Raw genomic sequence first — 25,449 nt, 5'->3', positions numbered from 1 at the left:
TTGCATGAGGCAACCCAGAAAGGAAGGGGAGAGAATAGGGTTAGGGACTACGTCTATAATTTCATTCATATGAGGATGAGGAAACTCCCTTTACCAGTGCAAGTTTATACTTTCTCTGTATCTCAGAGAGGTGCCTCAAGCACTGAGAAGGTAATTCTCCTGTTCAGGGGTCACACAACCAACATGTGTCATAGGCAGGACTTGAATTGTCCATCTTTGAGGTCATTTTCTAACCATATGTCTGGAGGATAATAGGGGGAGGGGGGAATATTCTTCCCTATTAATTATGATCCTTGATTCAGGGAATCAAAGCTGAAGTTTCTCTTTTTTAACTCAGAAGAACCCTTGTGAACACTATTATAACTTGCTTACAATAATAATAATATTCACATAATGCTTTAAAGATTTGCAAAGCACTTTACATGTTATCTCATTTGATAACTTGATAATATTTCAGTCTTTGGTACCTTCTCAATTGTTTTCAGAATGATGGGATAGTTGTTGAAGAAGTTGGTATATGTTTTCAATTGAAGTCCAAACTTTGTGAATATTTCTCCCAGACATTGTGCCGGACCCCATTCTTGGAGTCTTTCTGTCAGTTCCCCCAGAAAATGTCTGCAACATGAAACAAACATGATAGGTGAACCAAGAAGTATAATTCTCTGCCCACTGTGTATGACATTAATGTTTCATCCTTTTTGTCCACATTTTTAGTAAGACTTATGGTTAATTCCTCCCTCCTTCCTTCCTTCCTTCCTTCCTTCCTTCCTTCCTTCCTTCCTTCCTTCCTTCCTTCCTTCCTTCCTTCCTTTCTCTTTCTTCCTTCCTTCCTTTCTTCCTTTCTTCCTTTCTTCCTTCCTTCCTTCCTTCCTTCCTTCCTTCCTTCCTTCCTTCCTTCCTTCCTTCCTTCCTTCCTTCCTTCCTTCCTTCCTTTCTTTCTTTCTTTCTTTCTTTCTTTCTTTCTTTCTTTCTTTCTTTCTTTCTTTCTTTCTTTCTTTCTTTCTTTCTTTCTTTCTTTCTTTCTTTCTTTCTTTCTTTCTTTCTTTCTTTCTTTCTTTCTTTCTTTCGCTTTAACTCTGATCTCCAGAAGTAGAGGGTGTAGCAAAAAGTAGAGAGAGGGAGCCCCTAAGCTCCTAAGGAGGTGGATACCCCTGCAATTCTAAGTGTCCTCTTTGCTGTAACTCAGAGCTCACAGACTACACGCTTGCATTTAGAAGTCCTCAGTGCCACCCTTACCTAAGAGTTCTAATCCTTCATCTTCAAATATTTAAAGATTTTAAGGATCCATAGGGAAAGAATTTCCTAAAGTCCTTTTGTAGATCCAATATCTATTAAATCCCACAGGAAGTTCTCCCTGGTGTCTAATGTAAATTCCTCAGGGGACAGGTCAATTTCCCTTATTCTGTCTTCAGTGGAAATAATTATTCTCTCTGTAACAACTAGGTGCTCAGTGACAGTTATGGAATTGTTCCTTGTCCTTCTCTTATCAAACTTACCTTTGTTCCTTTCTCATTTGAAGTTTTCAACTCATACATAAATAATGATTTCTCCCCTTTCTCCCAACTACTTGATTACACTTTGGGAAATGAAGCATGGTTCCTTTCCACTACACAATGAATATTTTGATAGTAGGTATTAACATATACCTATTGAGATCTAAGACACACAATATATCAGAGAAGATGATCTGGACATCGGTGGAACTTAGGATGGCTCTGTTTGATGCCAGGGCTGCTTTCAGTGGAGTGACGTAAACATCTCTCACAGTTTCCAACATCTGTACATACTTCCTCTCGCTTTTCAAAAGCTCACCAGCAATTCTAGTCCTCTTTTCTGCCAAATCCACCTGGAGCTTCCTTTCCTATGGAAAATCATAAAAATAGATAAGAAAGTTAGAAGAAAACAAATTCTTAAAGGTTTACTATTTCAGAATGAGTAACAGTAGAGGTAGGCTATTTAGCAATTAGCTTTTTGCATAGGGAAGTGTTTTTCAAGTGCAAGAAATATTAAGTGAAACCTTGATACTAGTCACATATTCTTATGTACAATCCCTGTCACTGACTCTCTCCAACAACCCCAGGCCCAAGAAGTTGGTTTTTTTTAAATAATCATAGACAGATTTAGAACTGGAAGGGATTGTAGAGGTCATCTAGAGCATAAGTGTGGCTGTAAAAAAATCTCCTGAGTGCAGGTGAACCAGATTAAAATGTAATTGAGAAATGTTTAACAAAATAATTAAAAATATAATACAGCACAGATGTTAATTTATAGTTTTCTAAGTCAGTATGTGGCCTAAAGGAATCCATTTATATCTGAATTTGATACCACCAGTCTACAGATTTTCACATTATAAATGAGGAAACTGAGTCCCAAAGAAGTTAAGTGATTTGCCCAGGGTCATCTAAGTAGTGAAGAACCAGGTTTTGAGACTACGTGCTCTGTTTCCAAATCTTTTCACTATCCACACTGTCCTCTTACCAGATCAGCTTTAAAAAATTCAGGAACATTATGTATGAAATAGTCTCTCTGCATGATTCCCATAGTATAGTTTTTTTTTTCTGAAAAGAGATAAGGGTCCTCTTTTCTATAGCTTCTTTCTGTGATCACAGGGGCAGCTAGGTGACACGATGGATAGAGCACTGAAGTCAGGAGGATCTGAGTTCAAATCCAGCCTCAGACACTTGATACTTACCAGCTGTGTGACCCCTGGGCAAGTCATTTAGCCTTCATTGCCACACCAAAAAGTGTCTGAGGTCAGATGTGAACTCGCGTCCTCCTGAATCCAGGGCCGGTACTCTATCCACTGCACCACCTAGGTGCCCCCAGCAATGTACATTTTAAAACAAGAATTAAAATAATGGTGATAATAGTAATTTATATAGATCTTTAAGGCTTACCATATATTAATTCATTTGGAAGTTGCAATGATTTCCATGCATTTCTAAGTCAGAGAGTAAGTCAGTGAACAAATTAGAAACAAGACCCATTTATTGCTGTAGGGCCAGATCTTTAAAGTATATGTCAAAATAATGCTGAAAAAGAAAATGAAAGTACACTTTGGCCATGTTCCTAATTGGATAAAACATCATCCCTCCCTGGCCTAATTCCTTTCGTGGTTCAGCATTTGCAGGGCTAATATAACCATCATTTCAAAGGGAAAAAAATGTCCACTAGCATCTCTTTAATTTGGTAAGGTTACCTTGTTTTGTTTGTTTGCTTGTTTTTAGAAAAGAAAACTTCCATGCCAAAAAAAGGAACTTCAGAAGATGGAATTAGGGGTGATCACAGTGGAAAATGGAAAACACTTAGTAAGAGACTTACCAAATTAACTAGCATCTTGAGTTTTAAATCATCTTCACTGATACCAGTCTCTCTATCCTGAGAACGATCTTTCATATTTCTTTCCTAGGAGTTGAACGAACACTTTATTGTATGGGGACAGTCACTGTCATGTTTCTTCTGTTTGCCTGCCATCATATGCTGGACACATGACAAATGATTTTCAGCAAAGGAAAATGAATACTTGCTAGTTGATTCACTAATTGTAGGTCAATACATAAAATTTGTGGGGGCAGCTAGGTGGCACAGTGGATAAAGCACTGGCCCTGGATTCAGGAGTACCTGAGTTCAAATCCAGCCTCAGACACTTGACACTTACTAGCTGTGTGACCCTGGGCAAGTTACTTAATCCCCATTGCCCCGCAAAAAAATAAATAAATAAATAAAATGTGTACACAAATAAATTCTTTAGTAAAATTCCTTAATTCCCTTCTCCATTAAATGGTTTTATATATTTTAAAACCACCATCCAACTTTTACCCTCTTAAGCTTGAGAAGATGAAAATTTACATGGAATTCCATTCTTTCCCATCAACAAAGACCAACAGAATCACCCAACTACTGGCCAGATCATGAGGCTGAGGGGATCACACTTGTCCTTTGATTATAGTCCTCAAAAGGAAATCTGAGTGGTCCCTAGTTATCAGACTATTGGAGACTAAAGGCAAATTTGTCGCCTTGTTTTTAAGACCCCAAAGGGGAAATTCTCAGGACACTTGGTAAAGTCTTATTTTTTTATCTTCTAATAAAAATAATTTGTTATATCCATTGCAATTACCAGTATCCCTCCTGTCTCTTCATAGAACCATGTCAAGTTTATTGTTTTTTTTAATTCCCCTTAACTTGTTGTTGTTGGAGGGTGAGTGGGATTGCACATGGTGGAATTGCACCTGAAATTTTTCCTAAAAGAAAAAGTGCTCTCGATTTCTTAGAGCTGGATAATCTATCCAGACTTGGCATTTCCCAGCCATTCTCTGTTAAACCACATGGTGTAAAACCATGGTCTAGGGATTCAATGACTTCATTTGCCCTCCCTGCTTGGTGTTGCCCCATATGATTGTTTCTCGTGTGTAACAGAAAGATTTGGTTTGGATTGGATAAAAATGTCCCTACAAACCTGCCATCTCAACAGAATTTCTTCCTTACCTGATTTTCCACAACAATGAACAGGGATTCAATAGTTCATGACACAGTCCGAGTAATTTCTAATAACACTAATAAGTAAAACATATGCCAAAATTTAGGACCATAGGATCAGATATTTAGAATGCAGATAGATCTCAGAGGCTGTCTAGAACCATCTCTTTATTATACAGATGAAGACCCCACGTCCAGATTAAATAACTTGGCCAAGGTCACACAGATAAGGAATTGGAAGATCAGGGAATTGAATCCTGGTCGTCTGACTCCACATTCTTCCCTCTTTCCACTATAAGGGCTTAGAGCTACCATATGAAAAATAAGCTCACCTGGTCTGGATAAAAGGTTAACTACACCTATACTGATACAGCCCTGTGGCTCTGGTAGATTTAGAAGTTCTGAGAAGAACAATGTGACAGCATCTAGCATGGGTCACCCTATTGTATAAGTTGACCTAGATTTTTTTCTGCATAAACTCTCCATATGTCTATAACTAAATCTATATCTACATCTACATCTATATCTACATCCATATCTATATCTATATTCATATCCATATCCATATGTATATCCATATCCATATTTATAGCATATCCATATCTATCTATCTCTTTATTTCTCTCCATCTATCTCTCCATCTATCTATCTGTCTATCTATCTATCTAGGTTGTCCCTCACCTCAAAGAACATGCCTAAAGAAACAAATGAAGGAACCAATGAATGAATGATTGCATACACTATAGCATCAATTAGCATGACTAATGCTTTGTTTCATTTCTGGCTGTCCAGTTTCGACTTCCGTCTTTGCTTCTGTGAAGTTGGTCTGAGGCTGATACTGTTCTAGGAAGTCTGAGGTTGATAAACTTCTTCATTTATACTAGATATTTAAGCTGATACAGTTTTGGGGGGGGTCTTCAAATGCCAACTTAAACATGGCACTAGATTTTTGCTATTACTGAACAATGGAAGGAACAGTGGCAGTGAAGTGAGCACATTTAAAAGAAAAAACATGAAGGGTTTGCATGAGTTAGGCTTGGCCATCTAGTCACGTTTGGCCATTGTGGGGTTTTGTAAACAAACTTTCAAACCTCAATGGGAATTGTGAGGGAAAAATTCATCCTCTTCTCAGTAATTCTCAGGAACTCAGCATCGAGGTGACAAAAGCTTTATTTTCTTCTCATGAGAAGGAGGCACCCTAGTGTGCCCAGAAAGGGGGCTCGCAGACCCTGTTTTATACCCTAGTCCCTAACGCGAATGGACCTTCCCCTTTTTTCATCACTGGTCGGGGTTACAATCTACATGCAAAAACTAGCTAATCGGAACGCAGTATTCCCACCCCTCTTCCTTGTATAGGCATGACTCAAGAATGGACCTTATACTTCCTTATATGGACACAACTCTGGAGAGGACCTTATTGAGACCAGGGCTCCTTGAACCATGTGACCTTACTAACCTGAGGGGGAGGAGGGGATCTGAGACCTTTGTCCTACAAACAGGTCAGGAGGAGTATGACTGACTTGTTATATCCACATTGAGAGGAGACAACTACCCATTTCTCACAGGAATGATAAGGTAGGAGGTATATTCCAGCCAGCCAGACATGTCCTGCAGTTTTTGGTGACATCTATTATTGTTGCTAAGTATCAGGAGGACAGTAACACTCCTACTACATGGTATGTGACAGGGAGAGCTCTCTGATTAGTGACTCAGTTGCCATGGAAATTGTTGCCTTTATTTAGGTGCAACGTGTGGTGTACACATGGCCAGTATCCAGGGGTAACTATCAGGATGAAAGTTACTGTTTTGACAATTATCCTTTGGTTAAGCAGATGAATCCTTTCCACTTCACTCCTTTAGTTTTAGAACATTTCCTGACACTCCTGAAAAGGTCTTATGAAATGCTTATCTCAGCAGGATATATATGTTCCCACTGCTCTAAGAACAATAGTTTTTACGAAGTGGTGGCAGGCCTAAATGTATATAAAAAAAAAATCACTTGGCAAAAACTTCCTGTTTCCCTCTGTATTCCCTTAATGAAACCCCTTTGGATTCCTCTGATAGGAAAAGCAACAGCTAGTTGCTTCTCTTCTCAGTCAGCAGGCCATGGTGCTGCCTGGTTTTGTCCAGTTGGCTGCTGAGATCCCATGAACCAGAGACCTAAAGTCATAGGCAAACAAAGGAGAACCTAAGATATGTTTGACTGATTTGGTAAAAAGTCAACAGAAATTCTCAGCATTAGGGATTATAATACCTTTGGCTGCCACAGGCACATTAAGGTAGCAGAACACCAGGAAATCCTGCTTTCTAACAATGCAGCATTTTTGTTAGGTATTTTTTTTTTTGAGACCAAAACTTTGTTTTAGAGCATCAGTGGGTGATTATGATGGAATACAGCTCCTTGCAGTGTTCAAAGATGTGGGCCTATAGCTGCTTGAAAAGACACTGGGGTATTACTCCAGAGGACTAACGCTAAGGCATTTTTCTGTCCTCTGTGTGTTAAGGTTTTACTTAAATGTATTTCTTCTGTCACAAGGAAGAGTTTTATTGAAGGAAGCACCAGGGAGTGACATTTTTATTAAGAAAGAGTAGGCAACACAATTTAAAAAATAATACATTGATTACTATCACTTCACTTGAGATTTGGTTTGAAGGAGAAAGTGGCTAATAATCATAATAGTAGCTAATATTTATAAAGCACTTATGTTCTAGGCACTATGTTAAGCACTTTATAATTATTATTTCATTGATCCTCACAACAACCCTGGGACTATTGTCCCCATTTTACTGATGAGGAAACTGAGGCAAACAGAGGTTAAAGTGACTTGCCCACATTGACACAACTAGTAAGTGAGGTTGATTTGAACTCAGGTCTTCTTGATTCCAAGCCTGAAGCTCTATCTACTGTGCTACCTCGATGCTAATGTCAACTAGGAAGGAGGCTTCCAGTGGAATGCCTCAGAGATCTGTGCCAAGAACTGCCCTTTCGAAGAGGGGTTAAACTTGTTCTGTTTGATCCCAGAGGGCATAACTAGGAATGATGGCAGGGGTGTGCTGGAACCAGCTCAGAAGGATATTGTTAAATTTTCAGCATGGGTATATATCTCAGAAATCAGCAAACACCACAAAGCAAGGCTTGATTTGTTGATTTGTTGATTGTCTAGGCTTAAGAAAGTATTAGGGAAAATGTTTATAATGCTGATTAAACATAAAAATATGTTGTGTTTATTTTTTTTCTGAAGAGCTGGTTGTTAAATATTTACCAGCATCCCCTTATGAAATGAGTAGAAGTTACAGAGATAGATACAGGTTTAATGTCATAAAAAAAACTCCCTAACAGTCAGAACTATCGTTAGAAGTCTTCAAGCAAAGGCTTGTCAGAATTTAAAGGACATTCTTTACCAGATATAGGTTGGATAATAAGTCCCATGAGATAGATCCTTTTTGCCTCTGAAATTTTGTGATCCTGTGATAAGCCCAAGGATAAAAGTATCTTCTTATGGTGGTTACTCAGAGGCTTAGGTCATAAGTTAAAGGAAGTTTTCTTAGCTCACTAATTTTATCTGCAAAAATATAAGCCCTTCAGATTGACAAGGCATTATAGGGCTTTTTAAAAATGTTTTTCCCTCTAAGCCTTGTAAAAAGCTTTGACTACTAGTAGCATCTAGTAGTAAAATCTAGTTGACATGAAACAATTAAATTTTTACTGAAAATTATAGAGGATGAATACCATTTGATATGACTATTAAGTTGATTAGTTATTTTTCTTCTGGGAATCTAACTGCAGATCCTTTAAATTGTTGTCATTAGTGGGAAGGGAGTAAACGTTTATATACTGCCTACTACATACCAAGAAATGTGCTAACTGCTTTTTCACAAATATTATCTCATTTGATCCTAAAAACGGAAGAATATATATATATAAACACACTCAGTTGGGTATAAAAATCTATCTTATTCTTTTCTTACATGACTAATGTGGAAATATGTTTAACATGATTGTAATGTATAACCTATTACAGATAGCTTGCTGGCTTCAGAAGCGGGAGGGAAAGGAGGGTGGGAGAAAAATATGGAACTCAAAATCTTACAAAAGTGAATTTTTAAAACTATCTTTAAATGTAATTGGAAAAAAAGAAATCTATCTTACCCAATATGAAAGTAGCAGAGGAAGGAGATAAGAGATATGGGAGGGGATGATAAAAGGGAGGGTGCATTAAGGGAGGCAGTGGTCCAAAGCAAAACAGACTTTTGAGGAGGGACAGAATAAAAAGAGAAAGAAAAGAATAAACAGAAGAAAACTAGATGGAAGAAAATAGTAATCATACTGGTGAATGTGAATGGGATGAACTAACCCATAAATAAAAGTGTATAGCAGAGTGGATTGGAAACCAAAATACACCAATATATTGTATATAAGAGACACACTTAAAACAAAAAGAAACAGAGTTAAAAATAAAGAGTTCGAGAAAAATCTATTATGCTACAGCTAAAATTTAAAAGGCAGGAGTAGCAATCATAAAAGTGGCATAGTGGCTAGAGTGTTGGGCCTGAAGTCAGGAAGACTCATCTTCCTAAGTTCAAATTCAGACAGACACTTACTAGCTGTGTGACCCTGGATAAGTCACATAATGCTGTTTGCTTCAGTTCCTCATCCATAAAATGACATGGAAAAGAAAATGGCAAACCAATCTAGGATCTTTACCAAGAAAACCCTAAATGAGGTCACAAAGAGTCAGACACGACTGAAACAACTGAACAGCAAGAACAAAACAATCATGATCTCAGACAAAACAAAAGCATAAATAGACCTAATTAAAAGAGATAATCAGAGATTGCATTTTGCTAAAAGATACCATAGACAATGAAGTAATATCAAAAAATTTTACAGCAAGTTTCTCTGATTCAGGTCTTGTCTTTCAACTATATGGGGAACTGAATCAAAAAAATTTTCCCTTTCAGGGCAATAAGGGTTAAGTGATTTGCCCAGGGTTACACAGCTAGTAAGTGTCAAGTATCTGAAGCTGGATTTGAACTCAGGTCCTCCTGAATCCAAGGCTGGTGCTTTATCCACTGCACCACCTAGCTGCCCCTGAACTGAACCAAATTTATAAAAATTAGAGCCATTCCCCAACTGATAAATGGTCAAAGGATATGAACAGGCAGTTTTCAGCAGAAGAAAGCAAAGCTATATATATAGTCATATTTTTTAAAATGCCCTAAATCTCTATCAATTAGAGAAAGGCAAAGCAAAACAACTCTGAGGTACCACCTCATATCTATCAGAAATGACAAATGCTGGAAGGGATGAGGGAAAATAAGTACATTAATGAACTGTTGGTGAAGTAGTGAATGAGTCCAACCATTCTGGAGAAGAACTTGGAACTATTCCCCAAAAGACTATGAAACTGAATATCCTTTGATCCAGTAATACTACTAGGCCTGTGACCCTAAAAGATGAAATAAAAGGGAAAAGGATCTGTATATACAAAATATTTATAGTAGCTCTTTTTATGGCGTCAAAGAAATGGAAATTGAAGTGATGCCCATCAATTGGGGAATGGCTGAACAAGATGTAGCGTATGATTGTGATGGAGTACTATTGTGCTATAAAAAATGTTGAGGTGGTGGTTTCAGAAAAACATGACAAGAACTATATGAACCAATGCAAAGTGAATCAAGAAGAATTGAGAACTGAATTGAGAAGGTCATTGTGCATAGGAACAGCAATATTGTAAAGATGATCAACTGTGAAAGACTTGACTACTCTGATCAATACAATTATCCATGACAACTCCAAAGGACTCATGATGAAAAAATGATATCCATCCACAGAAAGGGAACAAATGAACTCTGAGTACAAATTGAAGGATGATTTTCTCAGTCTCTTCCTTACTCCCTCTCCTCCTTCCTTCCTTCCTTCCATCCTTTCACGAGATGGTTGATATGGAAATATGTTTTGCATGATTTCACATGTATAATTGGTAATCATATTTTTGCCTTCTTCATGGGTGGAGGAATGGTGGCAGGGAGGGGGAGCTTAAAATTTTAAAAGAAAAGAATTCTTAAAAATAAATAAATAATCAATTGGGGTTGGAAATACTCCTTTTTGGATAGTAGATTTCTGGTGGGATAAATATTCCTCATGTCTTACAACAGCTCAAGGCAAATTTTGTTTCTTTAGGATCTCTCAGTTAGAGAATATGATTTGAACTCCTAGGAGAAATGGCCTTCTTTAAAACATGCCAAACATTATCATGGTCACTGGGCAGCAACAGGATGTAGTAGGATCATAATTCTAGATCTGGAAGGGACCTCAGAGGCTAGGCAGTGTCACTTCCTCATTTACTAGATGAGGAAACTAGAATATCAGTCTGAAAATCAGAAGGCCTACATTCTAGTTTTATAAATCTTACCTGCTATGTCACATAATCTCTATTAGTTTCAGTTTCCTAATATTTCTTATTTTTGTTTTTTTGCAGGGCAATGAGGGTTAAGTGACTTGCCCAGGGTCATACAGCTAGTAAGGGTCAAGTGTCTGAGGTCACATTTGAACTCAGGTCCTCCTGAATCTAGGGCCTGTGTTCTATCCACGGTGTCACCTAGCTGCCCCCTGGTTTCCTAATATTTCAACCCAGAATAACTGCATGGCTTATTTTACAGGTTTGTCATGAGCAAAGCACTTTGTAAACCTCTAAGCATAATTACACATAAAAAGTAGAATCAAAGACTTCACCCAGGAAAAACATGAGGCGGGCGGGTTATATGGGCATAACAAATGGGCAAACTAAGGGTTGTAGGCATGGACAGAATATTTAACAACTCAGAGGAAGGTCCCCGGCAGCTTGGGTAGACACGCTACTCCACTTTAACTGTGAAGGATTTATGGGAGGACACTGGGGATTTATGGGAGATGAGAGTCTCACTGGATAAGAAGTACAGATAGATGGCTTGTAATGCACACCCTTGGAGGAAAATCCCACATCAATGAGAGCACAAATCCACCAAAGTAATGAAGTACGAATTAATTATCTCTGGTTGTCTTCCTTTACAGAGAAGAAGAGCATGGGAATTACATCCTCCTCCAATGTCTGTCTCTTCAGAACAGACTAAATTTGAAAGGCCAGAAACAGCTTTACCTTGGTTAAACTGAGAGTTGTTGCATCACATTTTGTCAAGATAAGATTTCCATCGAATTCTTTGTTCTTTTTCCTAGATTTCTTCAGCAGAAAATGTGAAAGATACTCTAGTGGATTTTCCTGGGGTGGGGGGTGGGGAAGAAAACACCCAAAAAAGAATCGTTATTTAAAACAATCATCATCCAAAATTCTTTGGGGCATATAAAGTGCAAGGGAAGGGAAGACATTTTTTCCCCCTTGGCTTTCTGTGTAGTGTAATATCTTTGGAGAACAATGATAGTAAGTACTATTATTCAGGTCAGGAAATTGTGTGCTCCCTTCAATAGAAGTACCAGCTATATCATTGTATTCTAAATTCAGGTCATGACACAAATTAGGGTAACTTGGAGCCTATAGAAAAGTGTCAAAGCATTTCCAGAAAAAGGACAACTTCCCATTCTTTTTTTTTTTTTTCAGGGCAATGGGGGGTTAAGTGACTTGCCCAGGGTCACACAGCTAGTAAGTGTCAAGTGTCTGAGGCTGGATTTGAACTCAGGTACTCCTGAATCCAGGGCCGGTGCTTTATCCACTGTGCCACCTAGCTGCCCCTAACTTCCCATTCTTTATGCCAAACGTGGAACAGGGCAGAACAGAAAGGTTTTTCTGGGAGGAGCCTCTGGAGGAAAGGCTGCATCCAGGTTCAGCCCATTTCCTACCAATTATATAGACCTTGTAGATGTATTCCTGTGTAGTCTCCTAAGGAATATAAATGTGTGTATCTGTGTATATGTTGGAGGTAGAGAGTGAGGTTGGGTTAAAACAAGTGGCCTAGGACTCCCTATTTTAGTTTCTGTTTAGATCTTAATGTGTCTCAATGTGTTACTGTTGTCCAATTTAGGATCATGGCAAGAAAAGATTAGAAGCCATTGAAATATGCCATTGCCCATATTACCAGTGTTTAAAGAATTTAAATGCAAAGAAGTAAATTTTATTCTAAAACTATTCTGAACATAATTTTCTTTGGCAATACAGTAATGCCTCTGGGTCATCATTATGAACATAAATTATCGCTATAGCAGCAAAGCCCAGAAGTGACAGTTAATAGGGTTCTAGTTGATAGAATGCTAGATAAGTCACTTATGGCTTTGTGTTGAAAGACTAATAAATCATTCCAAACCGCATTTTCACAGGTTCAGCACAATATGGCACCAAATAAAGCAATTTTGAGAGATTTCTGTTAATCTACCCAGGAAATCCATCACCTATTTCAAAAATAAATTAGCATCATATGCAAGCTCTAGTTGAAATTGAAGCAGATAAAAGATAAGTAGGAACAAGGAAAAAACTAAATTAACCTATAGACTTGTAAAGTTAAATTACTATTATTGAAAGGAAGTGTTTGAGAACTTACTTTTGTTTGGTTTCTGAACCTGTAATTCATTGTTATTTGAACTCCTTACACTACGACCCTGGCAGCTTCATTGCAACTCTTATAGAGTTGTTTGAGACGCTGAGAAATTGTCATGTGCCCAGGGTTACACAGCTTAGTATGTCATTGGTACGACTTGAACCTGGGTCCTCCTGATTCATAGGCAAACTCCTAATGATTATGTCATGCTTCCTCTAGGAGAACTATTTCCTGAAAAATCTGAGAGAACTAAATATAGCATGGAAATATGAATACCTTTCCCCTTCTCCCCTCATTCTCTGTACTGACTCCAAATTTAGAGCTTTCAAATTCCTTTTCCTTTCAGCCTTTTTGTTTTCTCTTGGTATTTTTTGAAGTTTGGACTCCCCTTGACACTTCTGGCATTTGAACGGACCTCTCTAGAAACCAGTTCTTCCTATTCTGGATCTGATGGGTTTTTAAAAAATCTCTTCCTTCCTTATGCTCAACAGTAGCTCACTTAATTCCTTGTGTTTTGTTTTTCCTTCTCCAGTTATAGGTCTCTTAGCTTTCCTCCCCCTAAACGGTTTTCTTTATTTTTCTTTTCTTCTCTAGTTTCAATTATGACTCAGTTTCTTCTATATTCTCTTTATACTCCAGTAAAGGCTTCAAAGCTTTTCCATTTACCTCTCTTCTTGAAGAAGGTCATTTCTGATTAGAATCAAGAACAAGACAGAAAAAAGTTTGTTATATCATTGACTATATTACTTAAGGAATTTTCCCATAAGCTTGCTTGTAGGTTAGATACAGGGAAGAGTTAAAAACTTTTTAGTCACTGCTTTCACAAGATGACAAAACATCCCAGAGGATGACAAAGCTATATTTTATTTTAAGGCTAATCAGAGAAGGTCCGGACATCTTGATTGAATCAATAAATCAAAAGAAAACTAGGTGTGGATAAGTCCTTAATCAATTTGAAAGAATCATTGTGGGGGTAGCTAGGTGGCACAGTGGATAAAGCACAGGCCCTGGATTCAGGATGGACTTGAGTTCAAATCTGGCCTTAGACACTTGACACTTACTAGCTGTGTGACTCTGGGAAAGTCACTTAACCCTCATTGCCCCACAAAAAACAAAAAACACAAAAACAAACAAAAGAATCATTGTATTTTTGGACCACTGGGTGAAAGGAAATCTCTTTTGAATGGCTAAAGAGAATCAGTCATGTCCCTTGGGTTAGGCATAAAAACAGCAAGCAAGTTCAGAGCTAATGAGTTTCTCTCTTTTCCCTGCTCCCTGTTGACCATATGATGACCTTCTGAACTTTGAAAAATCAGAACATCTGGATTTCTCATCTGTGTCAGGAATCCTTTCCCTGAAGTAGTAGTGGCTGGCAATAGTGTCTGAATTCAGGGATGGGAGACCCACTAAACATACTGAGGAAAGGCAGCTTCAGGGAGTGTCTTGGGGCAGAGAAAATACAACCTATGGTCTCTAGGAAGGTACCAATCCTTGGATCCCAGCCAGATTTTTGTTTGTTTGTTTGTTTTGTATTGTGAGGCAATTGGGGTTAAGTGACTTGCCCAGGGTCACACAGCTAGAAAGTGTTAAGTGTCTGAGGCTGGATTTGAACTCAGGTCCTCCTGACTCCAGGGCCGGTACTCTATCCACTGCGCCACCTAGCTGCCCCCTCCAGCCAGATTTTAAGGAAAACTTCATGAGTTCTCTGCAAAGGGAGAAAAGGACTCCCAGTGAACAGAAGTTGCAAGTTCCACTCTTGCCACACGTATCTACCTTTGTATTTTAAGTAAGTTTACTTTCCCCAAGGATCACGTGTGGGTGCAAGAGGAGAATGTGCCCTTGGCTTGGGGGATATTGTTTTTGTTACAATTGTCCTTGATATACCTGCTTGGCAAGGTCTACCTTTCTAAAAGTTAGTTAAAGCTACTTTTGAATATTGAAAGGATGCAGCTGGGGGCTCAGGGTTAAGCATTAGCATTCAGGGACTCATGAATGACAATTTGAGAAAACCCCAACCACTCAGAATTACTCCTAAAACCCTGGAGGGAGAAGTAGTCATCTGCCCTCTGGGGACCCAATATCAATAAGAATAAGGGAAGTGACCCCAGAGGGATGGTATAGTAACAACCATTTTTTAAAAGCTTGGTTTAAACATTCTTCATTTAGTGTTTTTGTTTTCCTTTGTTTGTTGATGCTGGTTTTCTCCCAGTAAGCACTTACTGATTTTCCCTTTGACAGCTCAATCAATCCATCAGCTAGTACCTGAGCTGTTTCTTGATTAGCCAGAATGTTAACAAGGCTCAGAGAATCAAACATAAACTGCCCTGCAAGATAAAAGATCACAAATCATATTAGCTATTTGAATGATGTAACTGGATTTCAAGGACAGCTAGATGGCACAGTGGATAGAGCACCAGGGCCTCAGACATTTACTATCTGTGTGACCCTGGGCACAGTCTGTTAACTCTGTTTACCTCGGTTTCTCATCTTGTAAAATGAGCTGGAGAAGGAAATGGCCAACTACTCTTGTATCTTTGCCAAGAAAACCCCAAATGGAGTCACCAAGATTTGGACATGATTGAATAACAGCCACCCTACCAACTACCACCACCACCACCACCAACCAACCAACAACAACAACATGAATTTTGTTGAAAGTTCCTGCCTATCTAAAGGTAGAGATTTTCAATAAAACTTGTTTAAATACAACGTGGGCAAAAGGAGGCAGGCAACTTACTATATCTTGAGAGCTCCTGTTTTAGTGGAGGGGAAAAACACACACAAAACAAGATAAGTAGATATAAATACTATTATGCATCATGTTTCAGAACCAAAACAAAAATGAAGACAACCAACTCTGGCAATATATCAAAAACACCCATTTTCAAAGTCAATACAAAATGAAATTTATAAGGTTTTGGAGGACAAAGAAGGGGAAGGAAAAGCAGGCACAGGAAAACAAATTCATAACTTCACATTTTGATCCTGAGACATGGCAAAAATCCTTCTATTCTTTCCTGCATATTTGTGCATAGTCAGGAAACATTTTTTTAAAATCAAAGGAAATATCACACACATCCTTGTTTTTAAAAAAGAAAAAAAATGTGCTTAATAACTACTTCTTGCCTAGCTTTAAAGAGAGAAGTGTATATGTGTAGTTTTATAGAGGCAAATGTTATATAGCTATACATATGTACAACTGTTTAGTACATTTAATGAACTGAATCTAATTTCCATAACTATTCCCACTACAACTTCCCATTTTCAGAGTATGAACAGCATTTTTTCTTACTGTTATGAGATATTATTTTTGTTAAAAAGTTTCATTTCCACCTTTCCCTGGAATTCTAGAGCCAAGAAAGACCACAATGCAATGTCATAACTATTTTGTATCATCATTTTCATTTAAAAAATTCTTTTTGCGGGAAAGCTAGGTGGTGCAGTGGATAAAGCACTGGCCCTGGATTCAGGAGGACCTGAGTTCAAATTTGACCTCAGACCTCAGACACTTGACACTTACTAGCTGTGTGACCTGGGCAAGTCACTTAGCCCTCATTGCCCCGCCCCCAGAAAACAAAAACACAAAATTATTTTCGAATTCTTATTTGTAAAATAGCACTGTGGGCAGAGGAAAAATTGGATATGCCCCTGCCTTTGGAAACTTTAAAATCAAAAGGAAGGGGAGCCAGAATGTAAAACACTTATTGGTAAACACAACCTAAGGACACACACATATAAAAGTTACAATACTTGCACACATTTTCTAAGTAGCCAAGTAGAGTGTAAGGTACACAGCAGGCAGGAATGAGTGAAGGAAAGAGCAAAGGAAAACTCAAAATCTGAGGAGCATAGTTTAAGCCATTTGGGGAGAAGTCAGGGAAAGGGTTGCCTTGATGAGGGAATGAATAATGAAAAAGGTTATCATTTAGGGGGCAGCTAGGTGGCACAGTGGATAAAGCACTGGCCTTGGATTCAGGAGTACCTGAGTTCAAATTTGAACTCAGACACTTGACACTTACTAGCTGTGTGACCCTGGGCAAGTCACTTAACCCTCATTGCCCTGAAAAGAAAAAAAAAAGAAGTTCAAAGTGGAAAAAGGAAATAAGATTCAAAGTAGAACTAGTGAAGCTTATAAATGTTAGTTTTCTGAAAGGTTTTATCCATAAGAATTAATCATGGAACTACACAGGAGGATGAGTTGAGTGAGGTTAGATAAGGCCAGATGGTGTTGAACCTCAAAGTCCGCATTTGAGAGCTTATTTTTTCAGTTGGAGAGTGAATTAAAATAACTTTATCAGGGCTTGGTATCATCTGAATGGTGCTTGGTCAAAATGATTTGAGCAGAAATAGCATATAGGTCAAATATGGTGGGAGAAGGACAAAAGAAAAGCTATTAAAGGGCAAAGGTTGTGATGGAAGAAATAGGACCTGATCAAACACAGAGCTCTTGGACCATTAGGTGGGGGACTGATGGGAGATGAATCATTGCATTTCTAGGAAGCAAAAGGACAGATTTGGGGAAGATGAGGTTAAGCTTGTAGTAGTTCCTGCCATGGCAGCTGAAGGATTTCCTTAAGCAGTCCTTAAAAAGGAACTTCAGCCCCAGAGGCTCAAGTTTCTACTTGGCTCAGGTTTTAATTGTTCTTTTATATTCTTACCCTTATCCTACTTACATCTGGATCTTGAGTATGGGAACAATATTTATGAAACAGAAATTTTTTAGTCTGTCAGAGTGGTTCTTAATAGTGTGTGTGTGTGTGTGTGTGCATGCACACATGTGCATGCATGGTGAACACATGTGTGATAGAAGCCTATCTTCAGAATACTGTTTTTAAGTGTATAAAATAAAATATAAAGGAAAACAATTGAAATAAGTTACTAAAATTTAAAAAAAAGTTCACGGGCCACATGTTAAAATGTCCATGATGTTCAGATTACAACTGATCCGTGTGTAAAAGAGAGGGGGAAATTAATTTTAGGAATCTATTTATTATCTGATAATTTTGGCTAGATGGGAACTCACCAAGATATAAAGCCAGCATTCAAAAGAGGCAATAACATTAACATGTGGAAAGGACAGAGAAGGAAAAGTTTAGGATATAACTAGGCTAGAGATTGCTGCACCCAGAAGCAAGCAGTTTTTCCTTACCTTTATTTCCTTGCTGAGTATCTCAATGAGGCTGTCAATGATCTTTTCTGTCAAATCTCTACCACCTGTGTTAAAGCTGTTCACCAACTGCCCCTTAGTTCTCCATCTTGGTCTCCATCTCTACTTGCTCTTATTCTTCAGATGAGAATCTATCATTTTACCAGGTTAACCTGCTGTCCTTATACTAGGCCTCAGAGGCCTTTAACTTCCCATACCTTCCACAGTGAATTCCTTCCTTCTTAGAAGTGGGGGAAGTGGGAGGAGGGGGGAAGGGTACAGCAAACTGATCCTGTAGCAGGAGACTCGCATCTCAGATCTGTCACTAGCCCATTGCTAGATTTCAAACAACTTATAAAATAATAATACTAAGAACAACATTTATATAGTACTCACTATGTGTTAGGCGTTGTGCTAAGGACCTTACAAATATTTTCTTAATCTATCCTCACAATAGCCCTAGGAGTTAAGCATATTTTACAGTTGAGGAAACTGAGGCAGTCGGGTTAAGTGACTTGCCCAAGGTCACACAGCTAGTAAGTGACTGAGGCTGGATATCAACTCAAGTCTTCCTGACTCCAGGCCCAGTGCTCTGTGTACTATGGTACCACCTAGCTGCTACCTCTCTGGCCATCAGAATCTCAAAATTGAAAAAGTACTTGGGAGCTTATCAATTTCTTTATTTGCAAAATGAGCAGGTTAGAGTAGATGATGTTTAAGCTCTAAAATTTTCTCTTTATACTCTAATATGACACTGCTTAAAACCCACTTTCCCCATTAATATCCAAAAGTTAAAATTATACCTACCTTGATCACTCAGCATTTATGAATATTATGAAGACAGAGTAAAATAGTAATATAGTCTTATCCTGTTTTAGTTTTACAACTTTCATATATCCTCAAATGTTCTTCTGTGTTTTTCATGTTCATTTGTTGTATTTGTCCTTTCAGAATAGAAGTTCTATGCGTACAGGTTCCCTATCTATTTTCTTGTTTGCTTGTTTGTTTGTTTTTTGCAGGCAATGAAGGTTAAGTGACTTGCCCAAGGTCACACAACTAGTAAGTGTCAAGTGTCTGACCCTAGATTTGAACTCAGGTCCTTCTGAATCCAGGGCCAGTGCTTTATCTACTGCGCTACCCCTCTATTTTAAAAAAAATCTCCATAGAGTGCCTAGACTAGAGCAAGGCACTTTCCAACTGTGGTCCTGCTGAGTTACAAAGTGAGGGGTCACATTACAGCAGAACTTCAGGGCAGAAGCTAGCTTCACACGAGATCTCAACTCATACTATCTGAGGATAGTTGTAAGGGAGATAAAAGGTATAAGGGAAGAGGTGGCACTAAGAAGGCTGAAGAACTCATTTTTTTAATTTAAGGTCTTTCTAATTTGAACTACTTTATTTCCAAAGCATTTCTCTTGCTTTCTTATTTTACAAAAATCCGTCCTAGACATGTAACAATACATTTTGTACCAAATCTGCAACAGAAGCAGGAAGAAACCTTACCAAGAATCCTGCCACTGATGTTCCTTTGCAGCTCCTTGAAATGGGGCCTCAGCTGCTTCCGGACTGATTTTAGGGTCTCTTCCAGGAATTCCGTGAAGCTGTGCCACGTCTGGAGCTTGTAGTCACAGAAGTAAATGGAAGGGGGCGAAGTTCCTTGCTTCTGTCCCAGCCAATCACTAAGAACTGACATGATTTTCTCCTCTTATTTTCAATGGTATGGAGCGCAGAAGGGACAATTCAACCTCTTGTTTAAGGGACGACCAAACACAGATTACATTAATGTCTGCTTTATGAGTGAAATGACAGAAAGCCCAACTGGCTGACATTCCAGGATGAAATCAGAGATTTCATACATGCCTATCTGTTCTTTTCATCAGGGTCACATTCAGAGACCTTAAAGGTCATTTAACCCAGTCCCCTATTGAGGGATGAGGCCCAGAGAGGCAAAATAACTTGGCCTAGTGAGTGGCTGATGAACTTCCCTACTATTGACCTCACCCCACATAACAGCTAGACATGTTGTGCCCATAGTCCAGAGTCATCCAAAGGCACAGAGAAGGGGGAGGGGGCTCATTATACTTTTTTCCTGTGCCCTTGACCAAGGATGGACTCCCAGCTAACTGTTCTGGGCTAGATGGCAGCTTCCCCTCTACAAATGTTGTCTTGTGAGAGGGCAACTCCTGTCTTTGCCCTGAATGCATTTTGACTTTGAAGGCTCCCAGACAAAAGGTGGGAGTAGGCAAGGGAGGCAGGGTGATTTTAGGAGTGATTTTTGCTGACAAATGTATCCAAGGAGTTCATCCAATTACAGACCAGAGATTTAAACTCTTTCCACTGAATCACAATACCTCACACTTTTTTTTTTTTTAGTGAGGCAATTGGGGTTAAGTGACTTGCCCAGGGTCACACAGCTAGTAAGTGTTAAGTGTCTGAGGCTGGATTTGAACTCAGGTACTCCTGACTCTAGGGCTGGTGCTTTAACCACTGCGCCACCTAGCTGCCCCAATACCTCACACTTTGACATAAAGCAATAAGATTAAAAAATTATATTCTAATCAGGAGATTTAGTCATTGTTAATTGAGCATCCAAAGATGTGAATTCTTTTGGACCTGTAATAAAATGTGAGAATATGCCACATTTCTTTTTGGCTTGGTCTTTGATTTATTTTGAATCATATCTGTTATATAGTACAAGTATGGACATGACCTTATACTTTTTTTAATTTTTTTTTTTAGTGAGGCTGTTGGGGTTAAGTGACTTGCCCAGGGTCACACAGCTAGTAAGTGTTAAGTGTCTGAGGCTGGATTTGAACTCAGGTACTCCTGACTCCAGGGCCAGTGCTCTATCCACTGCGCCACCTAGCTGTCCCCGACCTTATACTTTTTAATATTATGTTGCTAATAATTTATATAGTACTTTAAGTTTTGCAGAACACTTTGCATATATGATCTCATTTGAGCCTCACAACAATTCTGGTATTATTATCTTATTTAACTAGGAGGAAACTTGGGCTAAGAAGGATTAATTTGCCCAGGATCACATGGCTTGTACATATCTCAGAGAGAATTTGAACTCAGGTCCCCCTTACTCCAAGTCCAGCCAACACTTTAAAAAGTAGTATTCCTTGATAATAATTAATGTTTTGGAAAGGCTTCACCTAGGATAATCAAATAAAACCAGTCAGATATTTCTTGATGTTAACACACAAAGAGGGTTTCAATTTTGGTAGGGAAGGCTGGGTAGTTCAGTGGATAGAGCACTAGCCCTATAGTCAGGAGAATCTGAGTTCAAATCCAACCTCAGACACTTGACACTTACTATTTGTGTGACCCTGGGCAACTCACTTAACCTTGATTGCCTTAAACATCTGAAGCCATCTCTGGTTGTCCTGATATATATCTTGCCAGTAGACCCAGATGGCTCTGGAGGAAAGAGCAAGGCTGTTGGGTTTGCACAGCCCTGCCTCACTTAAATCCAATTCACTGAAAGTCATGACCTCTTGATGTCATAGTCCTCTTTGAGAATGAAGGACAAACAACAACAACAATTTTAGTGTTTGATTCAGTATTTATTGATTCAGTGCTTATGTGCAAGGCCCTGCACCAGGTGCAGGAAATACACTGGGAAAAATAAAATAACTCTCTCTTTTAAAGGGCTTGTATTCTATTCTCTCCTTATTTACCTTTTTTTTTTTTTTTTTTTTTAGTGAGGCAATTGGGGTTAAGTGACTTGCCCAGGGTCACACAGCTAGTAAGTGTTAAGTTTCTGAGGCCGGATTTGAACTCAGGTACTCCTGACTTCAGGGCCGGTGCTCTATCCACTGCGCCACCTAGCTGCCCCCTTATTTACCTTTTTAAAAAATTCTAGGGCAGGTAGGTTGCACTGTGGATAGAGCACTGAACCCAGTGTCAAGAGGACCTGATTTCAAATCTGGCCTCAAATGCTTACAATCTGTGTGACCCTGAGCAAGTCACTTAACTCCAAATGCTTCAAAAACCAAAACCAAAACAAAACAAAACCTCTGGTTGGTGTAATTTTATGTCCTGGTTATGATATAGTATTCTATGAAAGGAAGGGAAAAAAATCCTATCCATACTAGAAATCACTACGTTCATGTAATGCTAATAGTAATGGCTTGAATCCTACTGAGTTCTCCTCAGACAGGGTTTAACCTGGGGTAGTTTGATAAGCTTGATATTGAATTAAAATGAGAGTGATTTCATCATCAAAAAAACTAAAGATCCACTTATTTTTGGTTAAATCCAAATGGAGAAAGGCAGTGTGGTACAGGGGGATAGACCTGGGTTCAAACCCTGCCTCTAACACAGACTAACTATGTGTGACTGAGCTAGACACAGCTCCTCAGTGCTCTAGGCAACTTTCTAAGGTTTTGCAAGCTGCACTGGTAGAGCTGGAGACTCCAAGTGCCTCCTAGCTGTAAGAACCTTCCCGGAGTATAGAAAAGGGATAGTGGTTTATTTTTGTCCCAAATTGGATTTAAGTGAGGGAGTGCTGTGCATAGTCACCAACCTCACTCTCTCCGCCAGAGCCATCTGGGTCCAGAGGCAAAATAGATATCAGGACAACTGGAGATGGCCCCGGATGTTTGAGACAAACTGGGTTAAGTGATTTGCCCAGTGTCACACAGCTTGTAAGTTTCTGAGGTGAGATTTGAACTCAGGTTCTTCCAACTTCAGGGCCAGGGCTCTATCCACTGGGTCACCTTGCTGCCCCTATAGAAAAGTATTCCTTTAATGAAGAGCTAAACCAAAGGCACTTAGACTAGTGGTAGCTACTTGCCATTTAAGTTACTGATCTTTTCTTTCTCTGTGACTGTTCTGTTTTGAGATTTTTCCAAAGGGGAAGTTGGATGAAGTGTGTGGGGGGGAGCAGTCCCTCATCTATACTTACTGTGTTGGTAGGATCCAGTTGCTATCCCCGTGGGGGAGCTAAACATTGTTCCGGTCAACTGAGACAGCTGGGAAAGGACTTTTGTGCCTGCCTCTGGAAAGTCAGAAGTACTTCTATTAGTTTACAGGCTCTGTCAGGGAACAATGAAATATTACTGAGAAAGTACAGCCAAGATAGCCCATTAATAGCTCTCTTTCTCAATCCAACTACTATTAGGAAACCAAGGCCAAAAGCTTTCACAGTTATCCTTAAAGTCTGAACACAAACACTTCATTTCTCTGTTTCTACTTTAGTAAGTCAAGACCTATCTTTCCCATTTTTCCCCTCAGGAGGATATGTTTGTTTTTTAATTTGGAAAATTGAAGTAGATTTGTTTTCAGACTAGATGCAAAAATTAGACATTTTAAATGACCCAATCCAAGTTTGATTTAGCGTTGCAAAATCCAAACAGGTCCATTTAAATCATAAGCAAGCATTTGGCTTGAGTGTGATCAGTGGTCACAGCTTGCTATAAGTTTCCTTCCCCAGGGTATAATTGAATGTTTTTGAAATAGAGGTAATTACAATCACATAGCCTAAGACAGTTCATTTTCACCCTTTCTATTTCTTTTTTTTTTGTGGGACAATGGGGGTTAAGTGACTTGCCCAGGGTCACACAGCTAGTAAGTGTCAAGTGTCTGAGGCTGTACTTGAACTCAGGTACTCCTGAATCCAGGGCCGATGCTTTATCCACTGCGCCACCTAGCTGCCCCTCACCCTTTCTATTAATGCTCCACTAATCAGCACCCTCAATAGCTGTAGTTATTACACAGAGCTAGCAACTCTGAAGGTGGACTCCCTTACTCTTTCTTTACTCTAAATGCCCTTTCGTCAAGCTCACAGCTTCTATCTTTGTTCTCAGGAAGAGTGAGACATTTGTTCCCGTCTGATTCCTAAGACTTTCTGTCAGTCCAGAAAATGATTTCTAAAAATTAATTAGGTCTGATAAAATTCTATTGGTCAAGCAAAACATGGATGGGCTCTACCCACATTCACAAAAGTTACTTCAGGCCCTTTCAATTTTTCTGATTACCCTGTGAGAAGAAAAAAAAAAGCATCTGACTGCAGCTAATAAACTCAAAGGTTTCCCCAAAGATTCCCAAGAAGACAAAAACTGAACAGAATGAAAAGGCAGAATGTTCTCTTTTTTTGTTGTTAGGGCTGATGCTTAACTTTCAGGAGACCCAGCCTAAATTATTGTAAATATTCTACCTTTGTAGGTCACAGATGATCTACATTTAACCCCTTGGAGTATGTAAAAATATGTTATGTTCAGTAGATGGATTGAATGTCCTTCCCATTCCCTTTCCCATTGGTTGCCATGCTGGAAAAGCTAATGAGTGTTTGGAATGTGGTAGAAGAGGATGCTTATTCCAGCTTGTGGGTCTCTTTGGAAGAGGCTTTTGAGAATACCAGATGTGCCTGGAGAAAGGGAGAATCTCCCCCTACCTCAGTCTAATGGCCTGGCCAGATTCCTCTGGGACCCCAGTCTCCAAGTAAATAATAGATTCAATTAGCCAGGTTTGTACCAAAGAACCCTTCCATTTATATTTCCTTTCCTCTATCACTGCCCTTGTGAATATGGAAAGGTCCTGAAAGGCCTTCAGTTGCAAGAGGCAAGCACAGTGTTTACCAGGGCAGTTTCAATGAAGTAGCACTGGCAGGACTGGGTTTGTGACAAGCAAAGTACTTTCATCATTGATCAGCCCCTTAGAAAAACGATCCCACTTGTTTGACTGGATCATGCCAGTGGAGGTGAAATGTCAACTAGCTAATTAAGAAACTTGCAAAAATGTTTATGTTTCAACAAGGCTTAAATATGAACCTTCCAACCTATTGTGCCATCAGGGATAATATACTATATTGTGTTCTAATCATTCTATGATTTTTTTTTTTTTTGCAGGCAACAGGGGTTAAGTGACTTGCCCAGGGTCACACAGCTAGTAAGTGTCAAGTGTCTGAGGCCAGATTTGAACTCAGGTACTCCTGAATCCAGGGCTGGTGCTTAACCACTGCGCCATCTAGCTGCCCCCCATTCTATGATTCTTTATTGCTTAGTCTTCCCTTTCCTGTGTAGGAGTAAATTTCCATTTCCACACTTTATTCATTTTTTCTCTATTGATTTTTTTTTTTTACTTTCCTCCTTGCTGGGAAGAAGCCTTGGACTTCAAGCTGACAACCATTTCTATATTTAACTACTCTATTAGTAGCAACTATCCCCAGCATAGCTAGGGTGGGGAGTGAAGAGCCAATGAACATAAGAATTAGAAAGTCTGTTTTCCCATATTGAGAAATGAGGCAATTTGAGAGCAATGAACCTAGGGTCAATTGTGATGACAGGTAAAGG

The 25,449-nt window shown here is 39.0% G+C and overlaps 1 protein-coding gene across 1 annotated transcript in view; it reads right to left on the bottom strand.

Annotated features, from left to right (window-relative positions):
- Positions 1 to 25,449, bottom strand: part of ECT2L (epithelial cell transforming 2 like) — a 104,991-nt gene that overhangs the window by 10,358 nt on the left and 69,184 nt on the right. The window contains exons 10-16 of the mRNA XM_044004798.1: positions 23,064 to 23,156; positions 19,652 to 19,834; positions 15,223 to 15,326; positions 11,616 to 11,735; positions 3,322 to 3,405; positions 1,647 to 1,861; positions 468 to 615 (exon numbers count right to left, since the gene is read on the bottom strand). Coding sequence (XP_043860733.1) covers positions 468 to 615; positions 1,647 to 1,861; positions 3,322 to 3,405; positions 11,616 to 11,735; positions 15,223 to 15,326; positions 19,652 to 19,834; positions 23,064 to 23,156 — 947 coding nt within the window. The remainder of the gene's footprint in view (positions 1 to 467; positions 616 to 1,646; positions 1,862 to 3,321; positions 3,406 to 11,615; positions 11,736 to 15,222; positions 15,327 to 19,651; positions 19,835 to 23,063; positions 23,157 to 25,449) is intronic.

Source organism: Dromiciops gliroides, chromosome 4 (assembly GCF_019393635.1).
Source record: "Dromiciops gliroides isolate mDroGli1 chromosome 4, mDroGli1.pri, whole genome shotgun sequence".
NCBI lineage: Eukaryota > Metazoa > Chordata > Mammalia > Microbiotheria > Microbiotheriidae > Dromiciops > Dromiciops gliroides.
This window is presented reverse-complemented; position numbering and strand designations above follow the sequence as displayed.